The sequence below is a fragment of the Anarrhichthys ocellatus genome, unplaced genomic scaffold (genome assembly GCF_004355925.1).
Source record: "Anarrhichthys ocellatus isolate YVR2014 unplaced genomic scaffold, GSC_Weel_1.0 scaffold9, whole genome shotgun sequence".
NCBI classification, from domain to species: domain Eukaryota; kingdom Metazoa; phylum Chordata; class Actinopteri; order Perciformes; family Anarhichadidae; genus Anarrhichthys; species Anarrhichthys ocellatus.
The window spans coordinates 3,007,325-3,027,223 of NW_022280039.1; the positions used below are offsets into that span (position 1 = coordinate 3,007,325).

The 19,899-nt window shown below is 41.7% G+C and overlaps 4 protein-coding genes across 13 annotated transcripts in view; 1 reads left to right on the forward strand and 3 right to left on the reverse strand.

The window, feature by feature from the left end:
• Positions 1-3,051, reverse strand: part of nfu1 (NFU1 iron-sulfur cluster scaffold homolog (S. cerevisiae)) — a 4,517-nt gene extending 1,466 nt beyond the window's left edge. The window contains exons 1-5 of the mRNA XM_031849018.1: positions 2,971-3,051; positions 1,629-1,729; positions 1,396-1,531; positions 102-168; positions 1-8 (exon numbers count right to left, since the gene is read on the reverse strand). The exon at positions 1-8 is cut by the window's left edge and continues 110 nt beyond it. Of these exons, the coding sequence (XP_031704878.1) occupies positions 1-8; positions 102-168; positions 1,396-1,531; positions 1,629-1,729; positions 2,971-3,029 (371 nt within the window). The 5' untranslated portion in view covers positions 3,030-3,051. The remainder of the gene's footprint in view (positions 9-101; positions 169-1,395; positions 1,532-1,628; positions 1,730-2,970) is intronic.
• Positions 3,052-3,087: 36 nt separating this feature from the next.
• On the forward strand, positions 3,088-6,661 carry cunh9orf78 (chromosome unknown C9orf78 homolog). The gene is made up of 9 exons (XM_031849732.1): positions 3,088-3,239; positions 3,420-3,479; positions 3,574-3,625; positions 3,729-3,799; positions 3,940-4,017; positions 5,255-5,452; positions 5,567-5,703; positions 5,808-5,912; positions 6,162-6,661. The coding sequence occupies exons 1-9, from the start codon at positions 3,163-3,165 to the stop codon at positions 6,257-6,259; spliced, it is 876 nt and encodes a 291-aa protein (XP_031705592.1). The 5' UTR covers positions 3,088-3,162; the 3' UTR covers positions 6,260-6,661.
• On the reverse strand, positions 6,194-10,110 carry med22 (mediator complex subunit 22). Of its 3 annotated transcripts, XM_031849733.1 has the most exons (5): positions 10,024-10,110; positions 9,663-9,820; positions 9,476-9,556; positions 8,942-9,150; positions 6,194-7,366 (listed from the first exon to the last, which is right to left on the reverse strand). In XM_031849733.1, exons 2-5 carry the CDS (start codon positions 9,783-9,785, stop codon positions 7,174-7,176), a joined length of 606 nt encoding a protein of 201 aa, XP_031705593.1. In that variant the 5' UTR covers positions 9,786-9,820; positions 10,024-10,110; the 3' UTR covers positions 6,194-7,173. The 3 variants fall into 3 exon arrangements, with proteins under 3 accessions (XP_031705593.1, XP_031705594.1, XP_031705595.1); XM_031849734.1 differs by having other exon boundaries at positions 6,194-7,360; positions 9,663-10,110; XM_031849735.1 differs by lacking the exon at positions 6,194-7,366 and having other exon boundaries at positions 7,741-9,150; positions 9,663-10,110.
• A 540-nt stretch (positions 10,111-10,650) lies between these two features.
• Positions 10,651-19,899, reverse strand: part of LOC116384496 (AP2-associated protein kinase 1-like) — a 22,042-nt gene continuing 12,793 nt past the window's right edge. For 4 of the 8 annotated variants that reach the window (XM_031849226.1, XM_031849225.1, XM_031849229.1 and 1 more), the window contains 5 exons: positions 19,140-19,244; positions 18,881-18,982; positions 18,115-18,297; positions 17,669-17,758; positions 10,651-13,231 (listed from right to left, as the gene is read on the reverse strand). In XM_031849226.1, coding sequence (XP_031705086.1) covers positions 12,381-13,231; positions 17,669-17,758; positions 18,115-18,297; positions 18,881-18,982; positions 19,140-19,244 — 1,331 coding nt within the window. In that variant the 3' untranslated portion in view covers positions 10,651-12,380. Of the gene's footprint in view, positions 13,232-14,529; positions 17,122-17,668; positions 17,759-18,114; positions 18,298-18,880; positions 18,983-19,139; positions 19,245-19,899 lie in introns of those variants that run through there. The other 4 variants (XM_031849233.1, XM_031849232.1, XM_031849227.1 and 1 more) reach the window with 4 other exon arrangements.

The following is a 19,899-nucleotide window of genomic DNA, read 5'->3' on the forward strand; positions in this document are numbered from 1 at the left end:
TCATCAGACTAAACGGAGACAGAAAGGAAACAAGCTGTTGCAAACAATGGCAATATAATGTGCTTCACTATGAGGTTCATGTAAACGTGACCTGGTTTTACCCGTGATATGGTGATAAAGTCTGGGCCCAGGAAGACACTCTTGACTCCCTCAATCCTAAATAGCTGTCTGAAGACAACACAGAACTTTACTGAACCTTTTTTTACATTTGGAATGAAACACAAGGTTATTTGACACTTAAAACAAGGCTATACTAATCAAACCAAAAATAAATATTGTGCTTAAAAACAGAAAGAAATGATCTGTGCACTCGTGTTGCACACTGAATATTTGAAACGGTTTCAATACTCATTTTCTGTAGAATCGATACACAGATACCAGCTGCGCTTTCTGCTCTCTCTTCTCTCCAACAACAAGTTGACACACACACACTGATATTTACCTTTTAATAAAAATTTAAAATGTTATGCCCTCAATGTTGTGACAATTTTTCCCTGTGTATTGAATATCGATTTTTTTCCAAGGCATTGCATCGAAGTTAAAATCTCAGTATCCTGACAAATTATTCTGCACCATGTCTATTACACTTTTTGAAATGTCATTCATGGTTTTAGGTTGCAGACAGTCCTCTTTACAAATGGATGTTATTTTGTAGGAACGGTTTGCAAAAAACATGGACATGGAGAACAAAATGCTGTCCAATGGTTCAACCAGACTGACAATTGAAAGTGCAGAAAGAGACAAAGATCTCTCTGAACAACAGATAAATAAGAATAGAATTACCAGTCACTGGTAAAAGAAACTGGAAGCTTAACATCAAAATCTGTGCAGATTGGGAACAAGTACAAGTACCTGTTTCAGTGTCAGGTCCACAAAAAAATGATTGAAGTAAAAGAAGAAAAACATCAATATAACAGGCGACTCCAAACGTTTAAACAGCTGTTTCAACAACTTCTAATCTAAGATATTATTTACTACAGCACATACAGTAGAGAACAAAGAATGCTTTTAAGCTCAATTAGATGCAAACACTCAAACAAGCAACCGCAGAAACAGAATCTAATTGTGCATTGCTTCACACATTTAAAGGCATTGGAATCAAGGACAACCTGAGCAGCACACAGAAGTCTTTGCTATTTCTTATTTTGTGAGTGTAGATGTTGCTTTGGTTCTCATGCAACTGGTATGGCAGGTGAAAAAAATCTTACCAAACACAAATGCAACTATTAATTATAAAGGCTGCATTCAATTTCGGAGTGAGATGCCGGGAACACAGCAAACATCAATATTATCATTTAAAGCTGTGCTTTTCCTGCTACTGTGTATCAAAATGCCTGCAGTGAAATCAATGAATTACTCTCCATTCAGTAACCCTATATTTAAGAAGTCATATACCTGGCTAAGGCTGAGGTGTGAGCGTCACGAGGGCTGGCAAAATCCATAGTCCCTGAGTCAAGAACTGTGCGACCAGGCAGAAACTTTAGGCTGTTTGGATTTGGTGTGTCCTGGGTCTGCACAAACATTGTCCTTCCTGGAAGGAGACAAAACATGAAGACAAGAATGTAACATTAGTCATATATAGTGTTTTCCTAGTTTGACGGCTACAAGGATGCTGCAGGGATACAAACCAGGAACAACCCAATGGGGGTTTTGTGGCCATCTGTTTGGGACTGCTGTGTTATGTGAAGGCCAGTGTAAACCGGCGCTCTGATAGCCACTGACTGCGAGACTGCAGACCACAAAAGAGAGATTCCAAAGGTTACTACAGCAAAAAACACACTTCAGTAACAAATGTATGCTGCTAAAAACTGAATATTCACTGTCCATGCAAGCCTTTTTCATTTCCTCACTACCACGTAGGAGGGAGTTACAGATTCAAAGAGGAATCAGTTGTGTAAAAACAATTGACAAGGAGAAGTCACAATACACGTCTGTGTTTTGACTGAATTACATAAATTAGCATTTATTGTAAAGCACCTTTATCTGGCAAAATGCAGAATGTTGTGGTTACTGGCATTAAAATACATCCAGATATACACCATGGCATATCTATCATCTTATTTGTGTGGCAAAGTGTTGCAGTGATTTGTTACTGTCGCCTCAAAGAAAGTTCTGGTGTCGAACATTTCTTTTCTAAAAACATGCAGGTTAGGTTAATTGGTGACTCGAATTGCCCAATTGTGTGAATGAGAGTATGAATGATTGTCTGCTTCTATGTGTCAGCCCTGACCTAGATATCTATATGGTATTATAAATTTGGTATACATCCAGCCAATTGTTATGAGAAGTCACATGATTATTTGAATGGAAGTTACTAGTTTGTCATACAAAAATGTACAAGAATGACACAGCTTTACATCAGATAGAAGACACTGCATACAACAGTATCAGCAAAGTAACTACGAAAAACCCACTTCTAAAAATCATTGGAGGGAGCATTTTGACATGTAATCAGGTTTATTTTCTAACAAAACAACTCCACATATAAAATCAAAAGGTACACTGAAGAGTTCTGTCAGTGACAATATCTCAATCCGCTCGAGTACTAGTGGCAGCTTGTTATTTCCTCACAGACTTTAAGCAGATGCACATCTGGACTCAAGGCTGTAGATCACTAACTAGCTACTGAGAAAGGCCACAACTAGAATTTGACTTATAGGTGTAGGTTAGTTATTTAATGTTAGTTTATAGTATGGCATTAATTGAACATTGTCAAAACACTTTGATATCTGTGTGACTCAGGTGTTAATAGTTAAAACAGTAAAAGACACGTTCATTACACCATGCTGCTATAATAACTAATAGTCCTTGTGCGTCACTCTGTAACTTAGCTAGCTAGCTAGCCGCTAACAGTTAACGTCGGTCGACCTCTTGTAACGCTACTTGAGAGGTCGATGCATCAGTACAAGCATTAAAAAAGTAAAATGAGAGGACATCGATACCTCACACATGACAGACAGTTTAACTTACGAACGTGAAAGCCTCGCTGAAACACCCAACAACCTGCCGACCTGCCTGTAAGTCGCCATGTTTGTTTTGGTTACTTAATACACCGGAAGTGACGTGTATTATTGTGCGTTTGCTTGACTTCACCCCTCAAAATCCGACCATCTGCTATCGTCAAGTGCAATTTTTTCGAAATAACGTTAAACTGCATTAAATATGCCGCCTGGCAAAAACTTCAGACGTAGAAGGAACTCGTCAGATGTGGAGGAGGATGAGACGACTAGAGAAGTCAGGTAAGACACAACGAGAACAAAACACTAGCTAACGTTAGATCAACGTCATGTTAGCTAAGGTAGCCAACAGCTACATCCGTTAAAAACTAACTTGCTGTGTATCAACGGACTTTGTGTCTTTGTATTTTATTGTTTTGTTTTATGCCATTTATAATTTACGTGTATTTCTTTGTCGTTTAGATCAAAAGTAGAAGAAGCGAAGGAGCTACAGAGTTTGCGGAAACGACAGACCGGAGTCAGGTAACGTGCATGTTAAACGTGTTTCTCAAGCTATGAACATGTTTCAATAGACTTATGAAACAGAGATGTAAATGGGTATCTCCTTTTTGTTCAGTGTGACCGCCCTGTTGGTTGGGGAGAAACTGCCACCAGATGCTGAAACTGATGTGAGTGACCTGTTTATAATTTGTATTTGTTTAGATTAACCGTTTGTGTGTGTGTGTTTATTTGGTTTCATTCATCGTTGTTAAAATAAAACCTCTCTTCTAGAATGACCCTTTCAAACTGAAGACCGGAGGAGTTATAGACTTGAAGAAAGCCATGGAAAGGAATAGGGACGTGTAAGTAAAGCACATACTGTTTTAATAATTGTGTCGCAGTGCGATTAACATATTGCATTTGGTCTAGTATGTTATTGCAACATGTGTGTCATCACATCTGACGCTGATTTGACTCCAGATGATCTCTGTTCCACATGCAGGATAGAAGAGGAGACGGACCTGAACCTGGGCACTTCCTTTTCTGCTGAAACCAACAGAAGAGATGAGGATGCGGACATGTACGTCTTTTTATTTTTCTTCATTTGTGACATACAGACACAGCCTCACTCTCTTTGGCATTAAGTTAGGTCAGGGGTCGGCAACCTGCGGCTCTTTAGCCTCTCTGTTGCGGCTCCATGAGGTCCCCAACTGGCGCACCGGATCCGGACCCAGGAACTAAAAACCGATAGATAATTCGGAATTATACATATTTGGCACCGAGTTTAAACTTTAACCGGCGCCTCTTATTCAGCCGTTACGGCACTTGTTCGGCGGTGCAGGAAACACACCGACCATTGAAAATCACATCACGTGATGCAGCTCAGCCAATCAAATATGGGTATTCTGACAAGTTTCCTAACTCAAGCGAGGTTTACACACACGTGACACATGGAGGAGAGACGAGGAAATAGAAAGAAGAGCAGGGAAATTGCACTAATCGAAGAAGTTATCTCACATGACTCTCTCTAAAAAGAGAAACGTGTTCAGAGAGAATATAATTTATAAGCAAGAATGAACAGAATCTTATATGTTAATTATTCCCACAGGCAGTTAAATCCTCTACCTTTTCCCTGCAGGTGGCTAATCATGATTTTCAGACCCCCACCTTCGGTAAACTATCAATGGATAAATCCAAAAAAAGAAAAGTCACGGAGGAAAATAGATAGTTTAACTCTGCGTGGACGTTTTCATTTGCTTTCACTGCCAACGATGCTGACTTACCTGTATGCTTCCAGAACAAGCACACAGCATTTGCTGAAAAGTGTCACGCTGGAGATGAGCGAAAAAGAGCGATTTCTCAGCTGCTGCAGCAAACTCTCCTCGTCATAAGAGTTTAATATTGTTATATCAGGTAAAATTGCAAAAAAAAGTCAAGAATTGTCTTTATTCTTGTTCTATATTTTCATAAATACAACAAACTATAGTTTCTGTATATATAACTTTATAAGCTGTGATATCAAATAGCTTTTGCGGCTCCAGGCGAATTTTATTTGGTGGGAAATAGGGCAAAATGGCTCTTTGGACAGTAAAGGTTGCCGACCCCTGAGTTAGCTGAAAGGTTCATCCCAATCACCACCTCAACCAGAGCACCTCTTTCTTCATTTGTTTGAATGAGCATATCTACATTTTAGATTTCTAAAATTACAAAAGATTGACATCCACAACATAGTTATGGATACTCACTCACAGTTGTTAACAAAGGGCTTCATGGAAATATTTTAAAATCTAATTTCTTTCATGAATCTACCCTCACAGGATGAAATATATTGAGACAGAGCTGAGAAAGAAGAAGGGGGTGGTGGAAGCCGAGGAACAGAAAGTTAAGGTGAAAAATGCAGAGGACCACCTGTATGAGCTGCCTGAGAGCATCCGAGTCAACTCCGCCAAGAAGACAGAGGAGATGTTGTCCAATCAGATGTTGAGTGGGATCCCTGAAGTCGATCTCGGCATCGAGTACGTATCGGAGATTCTCAAAGTGATCCTGTGGATTATTAATATTTGGTCACACGGCAGTGGCTAGCTTACAACTCTGTTACTGACCACCTGCTTCTGTGGTTTCTTTCGCAGTGCAAAGATAAAGAACATTATCCAGACAGAGGACGCAAAGGCCAAGCTTCTGGCGGAACAAAGGAACAAGAAAAAAGACCAAGGCACGTCATTTGTACCCACCAACATCGCCGTCAACTACGTCCAACACAACCGCTGTGAGTCCTGTCAATATATAAACATTGGGTTTCAAATAGTGAGAGCACACCAGAAGGTAATGAGAGGTGAAATGTTGGTTAAATATATAAATGGCTTTTTTCAGTCTATCGTGAGGATGTGAACGCACCACAGAGGCACCACAGACCCCGAGAAGAGCCCAAAGCAAGGCCGCTGCGTGTGGGAGACACGGAGAAACCGGGTCCAGAGGGTAAGAGACTGTTCACAGCTGTGCACTGGTCCTTCTTGTATACCAGCTCAGTAACAGTAGACTGCAGGACACTGCTACAGTCGGTGTAAGCACACTAAAACAGGAGCATATATAATTGTACTTGTTTTGATAAACTCTCAGGCATTAGTGACTTGATTTGGAACATTGTTTATTCAAATAGTACGACATTTGCTCACTGCTCTTCTGAAACGTATAATCTGATTTATACCCTCTTCTGTTACTCCACAGTTTTGTCACCAGCCAACTTCCGTAAACGTCCAAACAACGAAAAGGCCACAGATGACTACCATTACGAGAAGTTCAAGAAGATGAATCGCCGATATTGAGGAGCTGGATGTTTTTTTTTTCTTCCCAAGAATAATTTACTCAACTTGAGATGCATCTTTATTAAGATTGAAGCCCCCAGATGAGCCATGAAGATAATTTGACAAACTGTTTTTTTCAAACCAAACCCAAGTCAGTGTAGTGCTTTGTAAATATTGTAAACAACTTCTTGTGGTTAACTGTAAACAGTACATTTGCTTTGTGATGTGTCATGTTTAAGGAGAACTCCACATAAAGGAAATCACATGGCCTAAATGGCTCAGGATTGTCTGATAACCAAGGAAAACTAAGTGTTAAATTGAGTGGTATTCCTGCTATGAATTGAAAGCAGTTCGCTTCTTATTCCTTATAGTTGTATACTTGTTTGAAGGGCTTTAAAAGAATAAAAACATGTAAAACTACAATATTTAAGTTGTCCTTTAATGTGACTAGTGTTTTAAAAGTAAAAAACAAAACGGATATAAAACATTACAAACTAAATGTCACAACATACTCATTCAAAGTCCAACTTAAAAATAGAAACAAATGTATACTGGTAATCCACTGCTGCAGAGGTACACTAAAAAATAAGTTGTCTGCATTTTTGGCTTTACTTAAATATACAGTAAATCTATGAATGCAGATTCATAAGTTCATTCTGAAAGTCGTTTAAAATGAGGGGAATGTTACAGCTGATGCGTTTCACAGGCCATCACTCGGATTCTAATGACTTTTTCCAGGTATTTGTTTAGTTCCTGTATTTTACTCTTGCTATAATACCAGTTTATGCAAAATAATTCTTCAATGCCTAAGTGTATGACATTACAGTGGCAGACCTGATCAGATACTAACTCACAATGTGTAACAGAAACTAAATTAGCCAAACCACTGAAGTACAAAGTGAGAACAAGCGCTTTATCAGAGTCCTCGTTTCTCCTCACGGCTTCTCTATAGAGGACGTCCCGTGTCCGTTGAGGTGGTGTTGGGGGTTCGTCTCCTGTGAAGGAGGTCCCTCCACGTCCTCCCGGTCACCCTGGGTAGAGCTGCAGCTGCTGCCTGGCGAGGCCCAACTGTCTCGTCGGCGGTAGGCCTCGTACAGTGGCAGGTCAGTGCTGTCCCACTGACTGTAGCTTTGCAGAGCGGAAACCAGAAGGAGGCAAAGAATCAGCGCAGCACAGAAAGAGAGGAGCAGACGAGAGCAGCAGGTCAGAATAAGCACATTCATCCACATAGACGAGCACACGTACGATAGAAGCATGGAGGTTATGCAAGAAGCACTGGAAACTGGATCAACACCTAAAACAGCTGTATATTAATCAGATACTGTAGTTAGAGGGGTTACTTATAAACTGTTGATTTTATGTTCAGCAAAACAGTGTGATTAGTTGCTGATGGAGGAGAAAGCAGAGTGAGTGCAGTGAGGAAGGAAGGCCCACACCCAGCATGCTCCAAACAGGACAGAGACACTTGTGAGTACTTTGTCACAGAAAACAGGACGCACTACTACAGTGTTTTGTCTACTTTATTTCTTAAATCATTCTGGTTCTAATGGAACAGCTGGGACAAACTGGTGTACAAGTGCAACCACACGTGTGTCAACCAATGTCGCCTGCAGCGTTACAGCTCGAGTCACTTGTGGTCTTAAGGACGGAATCATTAAAAACATGATTACCCAACTGCTTTTACAAAAAAAAAAAAAGTCTACTTGAGAAACTTTCAGATTTGACTTCGAATAAATAACTGCAAGAGTCGTGTCGGATTTTACAGTCTAAACCAAGCATTCATCCACAGTACCGTACTGTTCATCACCTTTACATTTATGATTTGAATATTACATATAAATATAATGATACATCTATAAAATAATATATACTAATATTCTGATAAAGTTTTAGTTCTTTCAATTTGTAATTCATCTGAAGTAGATTCCCTACGAAGCTTTGTTTTGCAAAACTCCTTTTAACAAACATCCAACAATTAAACCATGAATAAAACACCCAGTGCTTTAATTTCTTAAGATTTTGATTAACTCTGGTTGTAACTTCAATTAAAATGATTTTAGTGGTGAATGAACTATGAGAAAAGGCCTCGTTTCGTACATTCCACTAAACCATGCGATGTGCCTGACAAACAATATTATTTAAAACATCTCTAAAGCGTCTTGAACGCTGCAGAACAACAGAAAGTCAGATCAGTTTAGAAATAAACCCAGCAGTAAATTAATGCCCAAACGTTCTTTTCTAAATGATGAAATTCATCCCGTCACCATTCAAGCCCTCTGGCTTTCAAACTGCATAAGTAAACTGCATTAAATTCTCAAACGTACGTGTTGAACTGTGATTGTTCAGCAGCTGGATACATTTACACGACTAATATTCAGTTGTATTCCCCTTTAATGCTAAAGTCCTCTCAACTTTGTCCAATCATGACGAACGTCACAGAGCAGAAAGAACTCAAGGCACTTGCTAATCAATAAAGTCACTTAGTGAGATGCTCTCCACAGCAATGATCGGTGTTGATGAATGGTACTGTCTGGGTATGACGATGAGATAAATTCAAGCCAACAAGTGTCGGGTTTAGATGCGGGAAGAACTGAACCCTTCCTCGGGTTCAGCAGTGAATGGTGAATGTGAGACAGTACATGGTGTGGGGCATGGGACAAGAGAGGGGCGGTGGGATGGGGGCAAGTATGAGCCTACTTGTACCTGGAGGAGTAATATTCTTCCTCTAGCTCATACAGGTCGATGGCGATCTCGTCACGGAGCGAGGTGAGCTTCTTGTCGCACTCCTCCTGCAGCGAGCGGAGCTGCTGGTTCTGGAGGCTGATGGCGTCGTTCACCGAGGGAAAGTCGTTCAGAATCAGGAACTGCTTCAGATCGGAGACCAGCTTCATCAGGGACTCGCCAGCTCGTACCTGATACAACAACACAATCAATAAGTATTTATATTCAGTCATCACACACAATAAGCATAAACAGTATGACTGAAAAGGCCCAGGCAGAAGCATAATGCTTATATATGCAAATTGTACATTTTATACAATACAATTTAATGTGATGTATTTTAAGTAACACGATAATGTTACATTTGGACTAAAAGTTAAGCAGAATGAACTGACTTTTCCTGCGCAGTCTTTCATCTTTCCTCTCCCGACTAAACAAAATACTAACAAGTAAATAAAAATAAAAACAACTGAGCAGTTGCCTATTCTGGACAGCTGTGCTTTGTGCAATACTCACAATGTTGGCTGCTCTCACGTGCATCTCATAATGGTCCTGATCTGCTTGGGTTGCTCGGGAAACCTGCGTCTCGTCCTCTATCTGGAGAGAATATCACAAATATGTTTAGAGGGCAAAGGACAGGAAATAGTGAGCGATATTTCAGAAGTGATAAACTTAAAACAGAAGGGGCTCTGCATCTTTGTACCTTTGCTGTTTTGATAATCTCCGTCAAGTTGTCCAGAATGGACCTGATGTCATCTTTCAGTCTCTTGTTGTAGTTCTGCAGCAGAGACTCTTTGCTTTGAGGGAGCACTCTCTGAGCAGCCATCGCGTTCAGGAACGGGGCAACGCAGCGCGGGTTACCTGTTCACGTCACGCAGAAGTCCATTCAGATAGTGAGGTTCGTAATAAAAACATGTGAGAAGCTAGCTAGCTAGCTAGCATGAAAAGGCGCGTGCTTTCGTAACATAAACGAGATAAACGTTTAGCTTAGGCAGTTTTCATATCTGCGCAACTGCAAACATATTTTTATTACACGTTCTGTGATGACAATCACTTATTCTTACCGCATAGTTTGAAAAACAATGTCGTTTTTGTGAAAATGAGACCCAAAGCACTGCGTTCGCTCTTCTTCTCGACATTTAATGGAGGTAGACATCCGGTGTGTCTGTGTGTTACCGCCCTCTAGTGAAATAACACCGATTTCACACCGCTAAAAAAGTTCGTTGTCATACATATAAGTAATAATACTAATATCTCGCCTTAATGATGTCATGAATCGACACTATTGGAGAGTAGCCTTCACAGCGCGTTTGTAAGTGGCATAATACCTATAGTTCAAAGTAAAAGCACAATAGTATTACCAGCCAAATGTACTTAAAGTATGATTTGGTTCCGAGTCAGTGCGCGTTACAAAATAATATTGGATTATTATTGTTGCTTGCATCAATATGTAAACATTCTAATCTTATTGTTGGTCAAGTAGATGCTTTGTATGTACAAATTGAGATCTCCAGAGGACGGTAAATGGGATAAAAGTACAACGTTAAACACTGAAATGTGGAATAATAGAAATACTCAAATTAAAAGTGCCTCAACCTGTACTAAAGCACAGTACTTAAGTATTTGTACTTATTTTTGCCAACATACACATCTGTTTTTAAGATGATAAATAACACAAAAAACTGCAAAGATTTGATTTACATTCATTTAATAGTTTTTTTTATGACTTACATAGGTTTCAAAGGCAGGCTGTGCAGCACAACAAGTATTTTGAGTGCTTTCTTTGTCCAACAGTATCATCAGTTGTTGAATCGTCCAAAGATTTCCGACACACTGATTGAAATACATTATACAGCCATTACAATCAAAACACATTCTTAGGGAACCCCGACTCTGTGTCAGCGACTATGTGCAACCTTCATGTATACAAGTTGGGTGAGAAAAGTGACCATTTATAAAAAAAAGATTGTACATTTTGAAAAGAAAGCAGAGGATTTTAAATTGCAACAGAAGAATACATGAATTAAACTTTGGGCTGAAGCAGATTGGATCCCCTCTCTTAAAAAGTGCCATGATGGGAACCAAAGAGACAGAGCACAAAGACAACAACATATTCCCAAATGGCGATGGAATTAAATGCAAAAGGAATGTCATCAGTCAGTCATCATTCAAGATCTCGCTTACAAGATACTACTATTACAATCCCTGACTGGAACTGCGATGCATAAGTGCTGTAGATATTTGTGTGACTGCAGGAAAGCATCGGTTTGTTCCTAAACGTTAGACACAGTTAGTACACACTTGGAGTTTACAGAGACTTATTATAGAGATGCATTAGGGTTGAATGAAAGTCTTGGTGCATTAGCATACGGCAGACAGCAAAAATAAGTTGTACACAAGTATTTGGTGCTGAATGTGTGTGTGTGTGCAATCAAATGAAGTAAATGCAGCAGTTTTAAAGGAGGGCACAAAAGGCAAAGGTGAATTATTCTGATGTGGTCGGAGGGACGAACTGTAAAAGTGTAAGGCTTCAGAGATATCTTGTAAAGTAAGTAGAGACAAAGAAAGTGTTCCATATGTATCTAACACAAGAACTACTATAATGTATTTTCTATGCCTAACATTAAAACACAGTTCGTACATTACATTGAATGAACATTGATATTCCATTTTCATCAGACAGGACATGGTCCACAAACACAATACATGACGAGAAAATGAAAACATGTTATATCAACAAATATTACCCTAAAAAATGTCTATGCATCAGTATTCAGCATCTGTCAAGCTTAGAGACCAAGGGCCCAAAACGATTGACTTTGAAAGGCATGATTGTAAGGTTGTTTGCAAATGTCTGGCTTGATGTGGTTACAAATAAATTCCTCTGAAACATCTTTACAGAGTCTTTTCCTCCTCAAAAGCTTCTGTGAAGTTATGATCTTGTGATTGAAGCTGAGAACTAACACAATGGAGGAATGAGGCATCATCAGCTCATTGTTTCACAGTAAAGCTCAAATATACAGGAAATCAAACTCCCTCAATGTGTGGTGTTTTAGAGCCGACACGAAAAGTAACTGAGGTAGGCAATAAAACAATCAAATGCTTGACCACCATGTTGTCTTTGTGTAGATGTACGTACCAAAAGGATTAAGGACAATGCAAAAGGTAAAAGGATGCGACAGGAAAAAGCAACTAGGAGTCAGGGAATGATGTCAGTTTTTTTGTTTTGTACTCAGAGCATTTTAGCATTCAAGTGTAAAGATGACCTCGCACTATCACTAACTGGAGCCATGAATGAGATCCATGCAGGCCTGCAGTCCAGCTGCAGCGCTGGTGACAGCATGCAGTGCACCTGTTGTAGTTTGCATAATTCAGTGATGAGTGCCCGATACCCACTGCCCTGACCGCCGAGCGTGTGCGTTCAGGGCTTTTCTTGTGGTGCCTTGAGGTGAAAGGGTGCAGAGACGAAGGGGTCTACGGCGCTCACTTCTGAGGTCCATGAGTGAAGAGGTCCCACAGGGACGGATGCCGCCACAGCAGCTTGCTTGCTCACGTTAGACACTACTCGATGAGCGGCTACGGGCTGCTCGGCCACAGGTCCCTCAAAGTGTCGGGAATATTTGGCCAGAGCCTGTGGGCGGAAAGGTTGTTGGGCGACTTCTCCCAACACACCTTGATCAGGGGTTGCAGCATGAACTCCAGCGGCATGAGGATACGAGTGCTGAGCTCCTAAAGCCTCCTTTCTTTTCCCGAAGGGAGCCTGAGAGAAAACATCAAACGGCTGCGGCGCTGCAAGGGGGGCGCGTGGGAACGGAGCGTTGGCAAACACATCGGCTGCTTCTTCTTGCGCACTCCGAAAGGGGGCTTTTGAGAAAACATCTGCGGCGACATCCGCCCCTTTGGCTGGCTCGTGTACATGCTGGGAGTGATTGTGAGCAAAGGTGCCTGGAGTAGGTTGGTGGAAGCTAGTCGATGGTTGTGTTGGTCCTGCGCTGGTGTGCGGTGATGAGTGGAGGGTTGAGTCAGCTCCTTGCTCTTCTTCATCCTCAGAGTCCAGCAGCAGAGGTCTGGAGCCGCTGCAGTCATGTGCTGCTGCATGACTCTCAATGGCTCCCTCATCCTGCTGCTCTTCTCTATGGGCTTCTTCTTCTTCTTCCTCCTCATCATCGCTGGAGTGCACACATCCCTCGTTTGCTTGAGGATCTCCCTCTGGAGGTTCGGTCTCCCGTCCCTCTCCAAGCACAGAGTAGCCATTACTCTGCCCTTGAACATCTGAATTAGAGAGCAGAGATAGAGAAAAACATATCAGAGGTGAACAAAAAAAAAACAACAAAACATTAGAAAGTATAAATATTGTCAGTAGCAACAAACTTTACCACCTGAGGTCCAGCTGCTCATTAATCTACCACACTATCAAACAACATACTATACGACCGATGGATCACCTGTAACCACTGAAGAATCAATAATAACGACCCAACAGTGAGAAACCAGCACAGGACTATGACAAATACAGACACAGTCTACTCTGAACAGGTCACATCTGACAGACAAGACTGGCCAGCTCTACCATTACAACATCAAATAACCTTGTTTCCACAAATTAGTTTCAGCACAGCTGCAGTATAGCCTCAACCTTCAAAAACAGTGCCTCATGTTAGGGGAAGCAGCGGTTTGGCTTTTAGTTAGAATTGATTGTGTTGAGGTAGAGGGAGCTAATAGGTCTGTGGAAACAAGGACACAGAGCGTTCACAGCATCAGTAGAGGGAATTAGGGACAGACAGGTTTGCACAGATGAGCAGAGACAGTCTTACCTCAGCAGTGTCGACAGCAGCTGTTAACTGGCAGCTCTTGGGCAGATGTTAGTTGCAGCCATTAAAAGAGAGTTTTTGATTTGTTTCAGGTCTTGGGTAATTTCCTTCATCACTCGTCTTGTTTTTTTTTAAAAACTGTCCACGGCCCATTTCACATGTTGTACACTTTGTCTACATGATTTGAACCGGAGTAAATCAAACTGAAACGTTATCTACAGATCACTGGTCACAGCCGACGACTCAAACAACAACTAACAGCGAGACTGCTAATCATTGAATAACATCGTGGAATAACAGCCATCAAGGCCCTGCAGTCCATCTATGGTAACATCTAACAAAGAGGAACACGTACCAGGAACCATAAAGCCCTTTATCAGAGTTTCTGGCCTGGATTCACGACAGCAGTGAACGGTGATGCGATTTTAAAATGCAGGCGTAGAACAACTAAGATTTGACGGGGTGCCATGGAAGAGGAAGAGGACACAAAGCATACAAAGCACTGGAATAGTCCTTTAAATCTGATAATGCTTTTACTAAGAGGTGCAAACAACGGTTAAATCCTGAAATCTGAAAAGGCCTTAGTGGGTACCATCAAGTTAGATCAGAGTATCTACAATCTAATTTGCTTCCCAGAAGGAAAAAATAAAATGTTTCTGCTAATTAAAACTACAAAAATGGAAGAATCAATCCTCAGACTGTCAATAACGGCAGCGTGCTACTTTGCTATTCAGAGTAAAAATAATGTGACACTTTACATTCACAATAATGGGTTTTATTCATCGTTTCTCATTCTGAACCTTAATTCATAAAAATAGAAGTCCACACTCCACAACGGTCCTGCTTTGACATATGGACGTCTGCCAAATCATGTCAAACATTTTTGATATAATCAAAGTAATTTCTATACCCGGCACCATAATCAACCCAACCAGCACAACAAGTACATCGGTTTTCACACAGCAACACAAGTCAAACTCTACGGCGGAGGAGAGAACTCTACAGGGTACAGCACTGTGGTGTCTGATAAGAACATGAAGCGGTATTGTAGGATTGCATAGATTAGCCACAAAAATGCAAACGACTTAACTGGAAAACATTCGATGGAAAGACAAAAATCATAGTTGTATTTATTTACCCATGCCGATTCTAACAGTATTGTTGATGTCTACGACTAACCTTTACAATATGTAATACTGGGGCAGGAGGAGGAGAAAACTATTTAGGACCCAAACCTCCAGCGATGGCATACCGGGAGAACTGTACATATCTAAAGGGTGATATGGGCCCGACAAAGAGACTTAAGACTACGCAATGGACCTTCCTTGGCTGGAGAAAAGCCAAAATGAAAGATATTACTTGCAAAGTCAGTTGTAGTGATTGTGATCAGATGTCAAACAACTTGTAGGCCTACAGCTGTTTGCCAAGTCACACACGTCTTTCTTAAGCTCATCAGCCAAATAACAGAACGGTTATCAGAGGCGCCACAGAGATATCGGGACGTTAGCTCCGTCAGCTCCGTCAGCTCTGTGTTGCTGTCCGTTAGATAAAGTCTCTCCCAGTAATATACAGTAACGTACGAGTACCAGTATTATGTATAGGACTGCTGTGGAGAGATATAGAGTACATGAGCACATTTGTATCGATGACTTCTAAAACAAAAGCACGAGCTGACTGCTTGACATGAATGGAGAGAAAACACAGAGGGTCAACATCTTTGCACTCTTAAATACAGCTTCATATACAAATATTTTTTTTGATCTATATATCCTTGTAAATTGTACATATTTCATAATGGTACTCGGATCATACATTCATTCTAAAGCGCCATAAATAATAGCCACATTTATTCAGACCATGATAGATGAAATGCCTTGAAATATTACACACTAAAAAAAAATAAAAATTCTACTTTTACCAGTGCTGACAAGAGCAAAGATGAACAGTGATTTCATGTACATATAAAGGATTTCATTTTTGAATTTCTCCTCTGGCTGAAATGAATGACGCATTGGCCAAATGAACTCAACGTATGTGGCGGGAACAGAGTGGATAGGCGAGATAGAGAGGATGTCAATTGGAGAGGGAGATTTCCATATGAAGCTTATTTGTCAGCACAGTACCGACGCAAATAACTCAATGAAATCTACATTGCACCTCGCCGTCTATGCTGCTAAAACACCTGCTCATCCCCATCGACCCCGAGAGCAGACAGACACATGAACACGACACCAAATAATAAAATCTTTCCTTGAGCTTTGGCATGGCTGCAGGTCAAATCATTGGATTCCCTTTTGTTTCTGCTGTGCTTATGTTGACAATGGGTCAAAGATATAACGGCCATATCATGACCCTACTCGTGAAAATAATTGTAAAATGCACACAAACTGGTTTTAAGAAGAAAAAAAAGCATCCTGCGATTGCTTGCGATTAATCAGCCAGAAAGAAGGTGGCAATTTACAGTTATGCCGAAGCTGCAGTTGTGAATACATTGTTAGCTTAGATAAATAGTTGTTGGTTACTGATCGATATTGGAATTTTAGCACATATTTGCTGAGATGGTGCAGACAGTTTGAAAGGAGTCTCCTTCAACAGCAAACCACCACAGAGAAGACTAATGCGTCTTCATTGTTTACAAACTGGTTCAATCAATGCAAATAGCTCTCAGTAGTTCACTCTGGGTGCGTCTTTGATTGGTCGATAAATTTAGTTCAATGCATCACATGATCCTGGAGGTCGACAGCATTTCTGACTCCTCCCTCTTCAGTCAGACCCCTGACACAGATGAGCATGCCTGAAGGTGGCTTTTTTAAATAAAGCTTCAACCCCGAACAAGTACACAAAGTGAACACGATGCGGCTGTGATCAAGTGGTTTAGCGTGTGCACGTGATGAAAGTCGATCACCGCGGCACAGTGCGCTCAATGAGGGATATTAATGCGAGTGTGAGGAAAGCATGAGGAAGACAGAAGCGGGTCGATATGATCAGGCATTAATGAAAAGACTTGTTTTTTACCAGTGTGGGAATGTCAACGGCCAGCAGAGATAAGTGAAGCCAGCTTATCAGGCAACTAGAGATGGAGTTGAGGCCAAGGAGGCACATAAAAAGAGAGGTTCCACTGAACCAATCTATGCTGACTCCCGTTTTTAACTCATAAGGTGCTACAATTAAGTGCCTCGGCTTCCCCGACTCTATCCCCCGCCCTCCCCTCATCCCTTTGTTAGGATTGCACACTGCCCCTTCATCCCCACCCCCTCTAGAGGTCGATGAGCTGATCCACCAGCAGAAGGGATCGGGCCAAGTTGGGGATGCTGGACTCTGAACTGCCACTGTTGCTGCGCGAGTGACCACCTGAAAGGTGCCAGAAAGAGAGAGAGACAGAGACAGAGATGGAAGGAGAGCCGAAGGAGATTGTGAAAAACAAGCAAAAGAATAAGTAATATTAACAGAGGTTGTATGGAGAAATCAAGAGCGAGGAGTTGATGAAGGGAAAATGATGGCAGAGCAGAGAGATGCATGAACGGGGGCAGAAAGAGAAACAGGCAGAGAGTGAGCTGGGGGTAATCTTCATACAGCTGCATCATTAAAGGGGGAGAGTAAGGGAATGCCAGTCTAACATGAGGCTTTCAAGATAAACTACAAAGAGCCAAACACCTGCAAGGCAGAGAATCACTGGCAGTATAACATTAGAAACAAAAGAGAGGAAGACGACTAATGTGAGAGCTTGATGGGATTAAAAAGCCTTAATGTGACAAGCACACCCATACAAGACTTCGCATCAGCAGTCACAGGAAGGAGCTATGGAACTGAACTAGGGTCTAAGGCATTCATCTTATTTGGCTCATAGCCCGGGCTTCCGCAGTTGTGAGTGCTCATCTCGGGATTCTGTTAACCTTACCTTGATTTGAGTTTTTGGAGATGAGCACAGGAATAGGGTCAAACTCGTCTTCATTGCCCTTCTCCCCACACGACATGAGGAAAGCAGAGTCTGCGGTGAAGGTAGAGGAAGTGAAGGAATGATGGAGGGGGGGGGAGGGGGGGAGAAGTTAACTCAGCCAAAGGAAAGAGCAAAAAGAAAGTAGGATGCAAGTAGATTAAAAATAGATGGAGCCAGGGCAGTCACCGTATTTAAAAGCCGTGCATTTCAGGTGGCTTTTGGCTCGTCTACAAATGAGTCAAGGGGTCCGTGAAGCTGTCATTTAGTGTGCCTAATTCAATTTCCACATCACACTTGAACAGGCCCTCCTGTTGTTGGAAGGATCTGAAGTCTGTGATTGGTTTCACGGGCCAGAGAGCCCAGCAGACATTAAGGCTAGCTGAGGGGTGGCTGCAAAGAGGTCTTACCAGAAGCTGTCTGACCAGGCAGCAGCTCCTCCAGACAGGATCCAGAGCCGGAGCCAGGATGAGCAGCGGAGCAGGAGGAGCAGGAGGAGGAAGGAGGGAGAGCAGAAACAGACTGGTTTCCATGAGGACAAGTATGAGATAGAAGATCGCAACCCAGCAGAGAGTCCTCCCCAGTGAGAGAGTCTGAGACAGGATGGAGCAAAGCCAAAGGGAGCAAAGGGTCAGAGTAAAAACAAGATTGTTAGTGCAGAGGAAAATGCTTTTTGTTAGTAAGGCAGCGACTAATCTCTGAAAGCATATAATCATAATAATCCCATAAAAAATAAGCTGCAAAGTCTGGAGCAGGAGCAACACTAACACTCAGCAGTAGCTACGAACCCAAAACCGACATGCTTGCCACAGCTAACATCAATCATTGCAGAAGACTGTGAATAGGTTTTATCAGTAAGATTAGCCTCGATGAAGAAAAATCTGTTACATTTTTTCACTGAATAGATCGCTTAACACCCTAAACAAACTCAATGAAGCAACTGTTCCAGTCACTGAAGTGAGCTGCTATCTTAAAAGAGCGACAGGCCAAACTGATATGTTGTTGCCAGGACAGTGTGATCTGCCACAACGGTGCTCCTCAATGATAAATTAGTTTGCGGTTGAAATGATGTCAACAAGTAACAAAGGGGATCATGACCACGACTGGAACAATGAATCCTTGGTGTAAATGCTGCAGAGAACAATGTGAAGATATTCTGTGGTCCAGGACGCTAACCTGGCATGCTGGGAGGGATGAGCTCTGGCTGGCCTAAGAGTTGCTGGGCCTGGGGGGCTTCCAGACCAGGAATCAGTGAATCCACACACATCTCTGCCTTCACTACATGGAGACAGCAAGTGGAAAAGACAGTAGTTTAAAGACACTGCAAGTATTGTAAAAGAAAACACGATTGCCTTAGCAGGGAAGGCAAGGAAGACGCATGCAGAGCAGACCGGGGATTTTAGAGCAATGCAGGGGACAAAAACGGAGCTCGTACCATTGGCAGAGCTCTCTGCAGCACTACTGAAAGGGTTGGCTGGGGTCAAGAGGTCGGGGAGCAGCAGAGAAGGTTCAGGGGACTTCAGTCCCTCAATCAGCTTCTCTGTGAGCCGGAGAGAAAAGACAAAGAGAAGTCATGGACAGGTGGCAAGAGAGGGAAAATGGCAACGAGAGAGGACTTTGTACACAAACAAAAAAAGAGCAAATTAACTTAAGAGATGTGAAACGGAGGGAGAATATTATATTAACAAGCATCAATGAAGATGATTACAGTTTACAAATACTAATTGGTTACATGGCGTACATTGTTAGGGACAAAATATGTTCACGAGGCAAGAAAAATATAAAGGGATCGGGATGATGACGACCGCATGAAGATCATCATGTTAACACTTTAAGGTAACTTTACATCTATATGATCAGGTTGCTTGCATGAAACCAAAGACCAATAATACAACTATCGTATGATTTGTTAGTTTATTTAGTTCTGCCCACCACAGCCATTAACTCAAAGAACAGCAAGTTGAGTGAAATCCCATGCCAAGGACAAAACTACCTTCACAGTTAGAATTATGCTGCCAAAATGTCACCGTCCACATGCCAACCCATTCATATATTTATAGTATTAATACAAACAATCACTGACTCAATTAAGCTGAAATGCAGTCCATGCATGAAATTACAAATTACTGACGTTTCACTGCAGCTCGTACTTACAGGAAGCTGCTATGGGGCAAAATGGGAGGGGGGGGGGGGGG

Excerpts from the sequence above, each read along its gene's own strand:
- cunh9orf78 (XM_031849732.1), top strand. The coding sequence starts at position 3,163 with ATGCCGCCTGGCAAAAACTTCAGACGTAGAAGGAACTCGTCAGATGTG. Across the intron at positions 4,018-5,254 it reads AGAGATGAGGATGCGGACAT|GATGAAATATATTGAGACAG; the intron begins GTACGTCTTTTT and ends CTACCCTCACAG. Across the intron at positions 5,704-5,807 it reads CTACGTCCAACACAACCGCT|TCTATCGTGAGGATGTGAAC; the intron begins GTGAGTCCTGTC and ends GGCTTTTTTCAG.
- med22 (XM_031849733.1), bottom strand. The coding sequence starts at position 9,785 with ATGGCTGCTCAGAGAGTGCTCCCTCAAAGCAAAGAGTCTCTGCTGCAG. Across the intron at positions 9,557-9,662 it reads AGATTATCAAAACAGCAAAG|ATAGAGGACGAGACGCAGGT; the intron begins GTACAAAGATGC and ends TATTCTCTCCAG. Across the intron at positions 9,151-9,475 it reads ACGTGAGAGCAGCCAACATT|GTACGAGCTGGCGAGTCCCT; the intron begins GTGAGTATTGCA and ends TTGTTGTATCAG.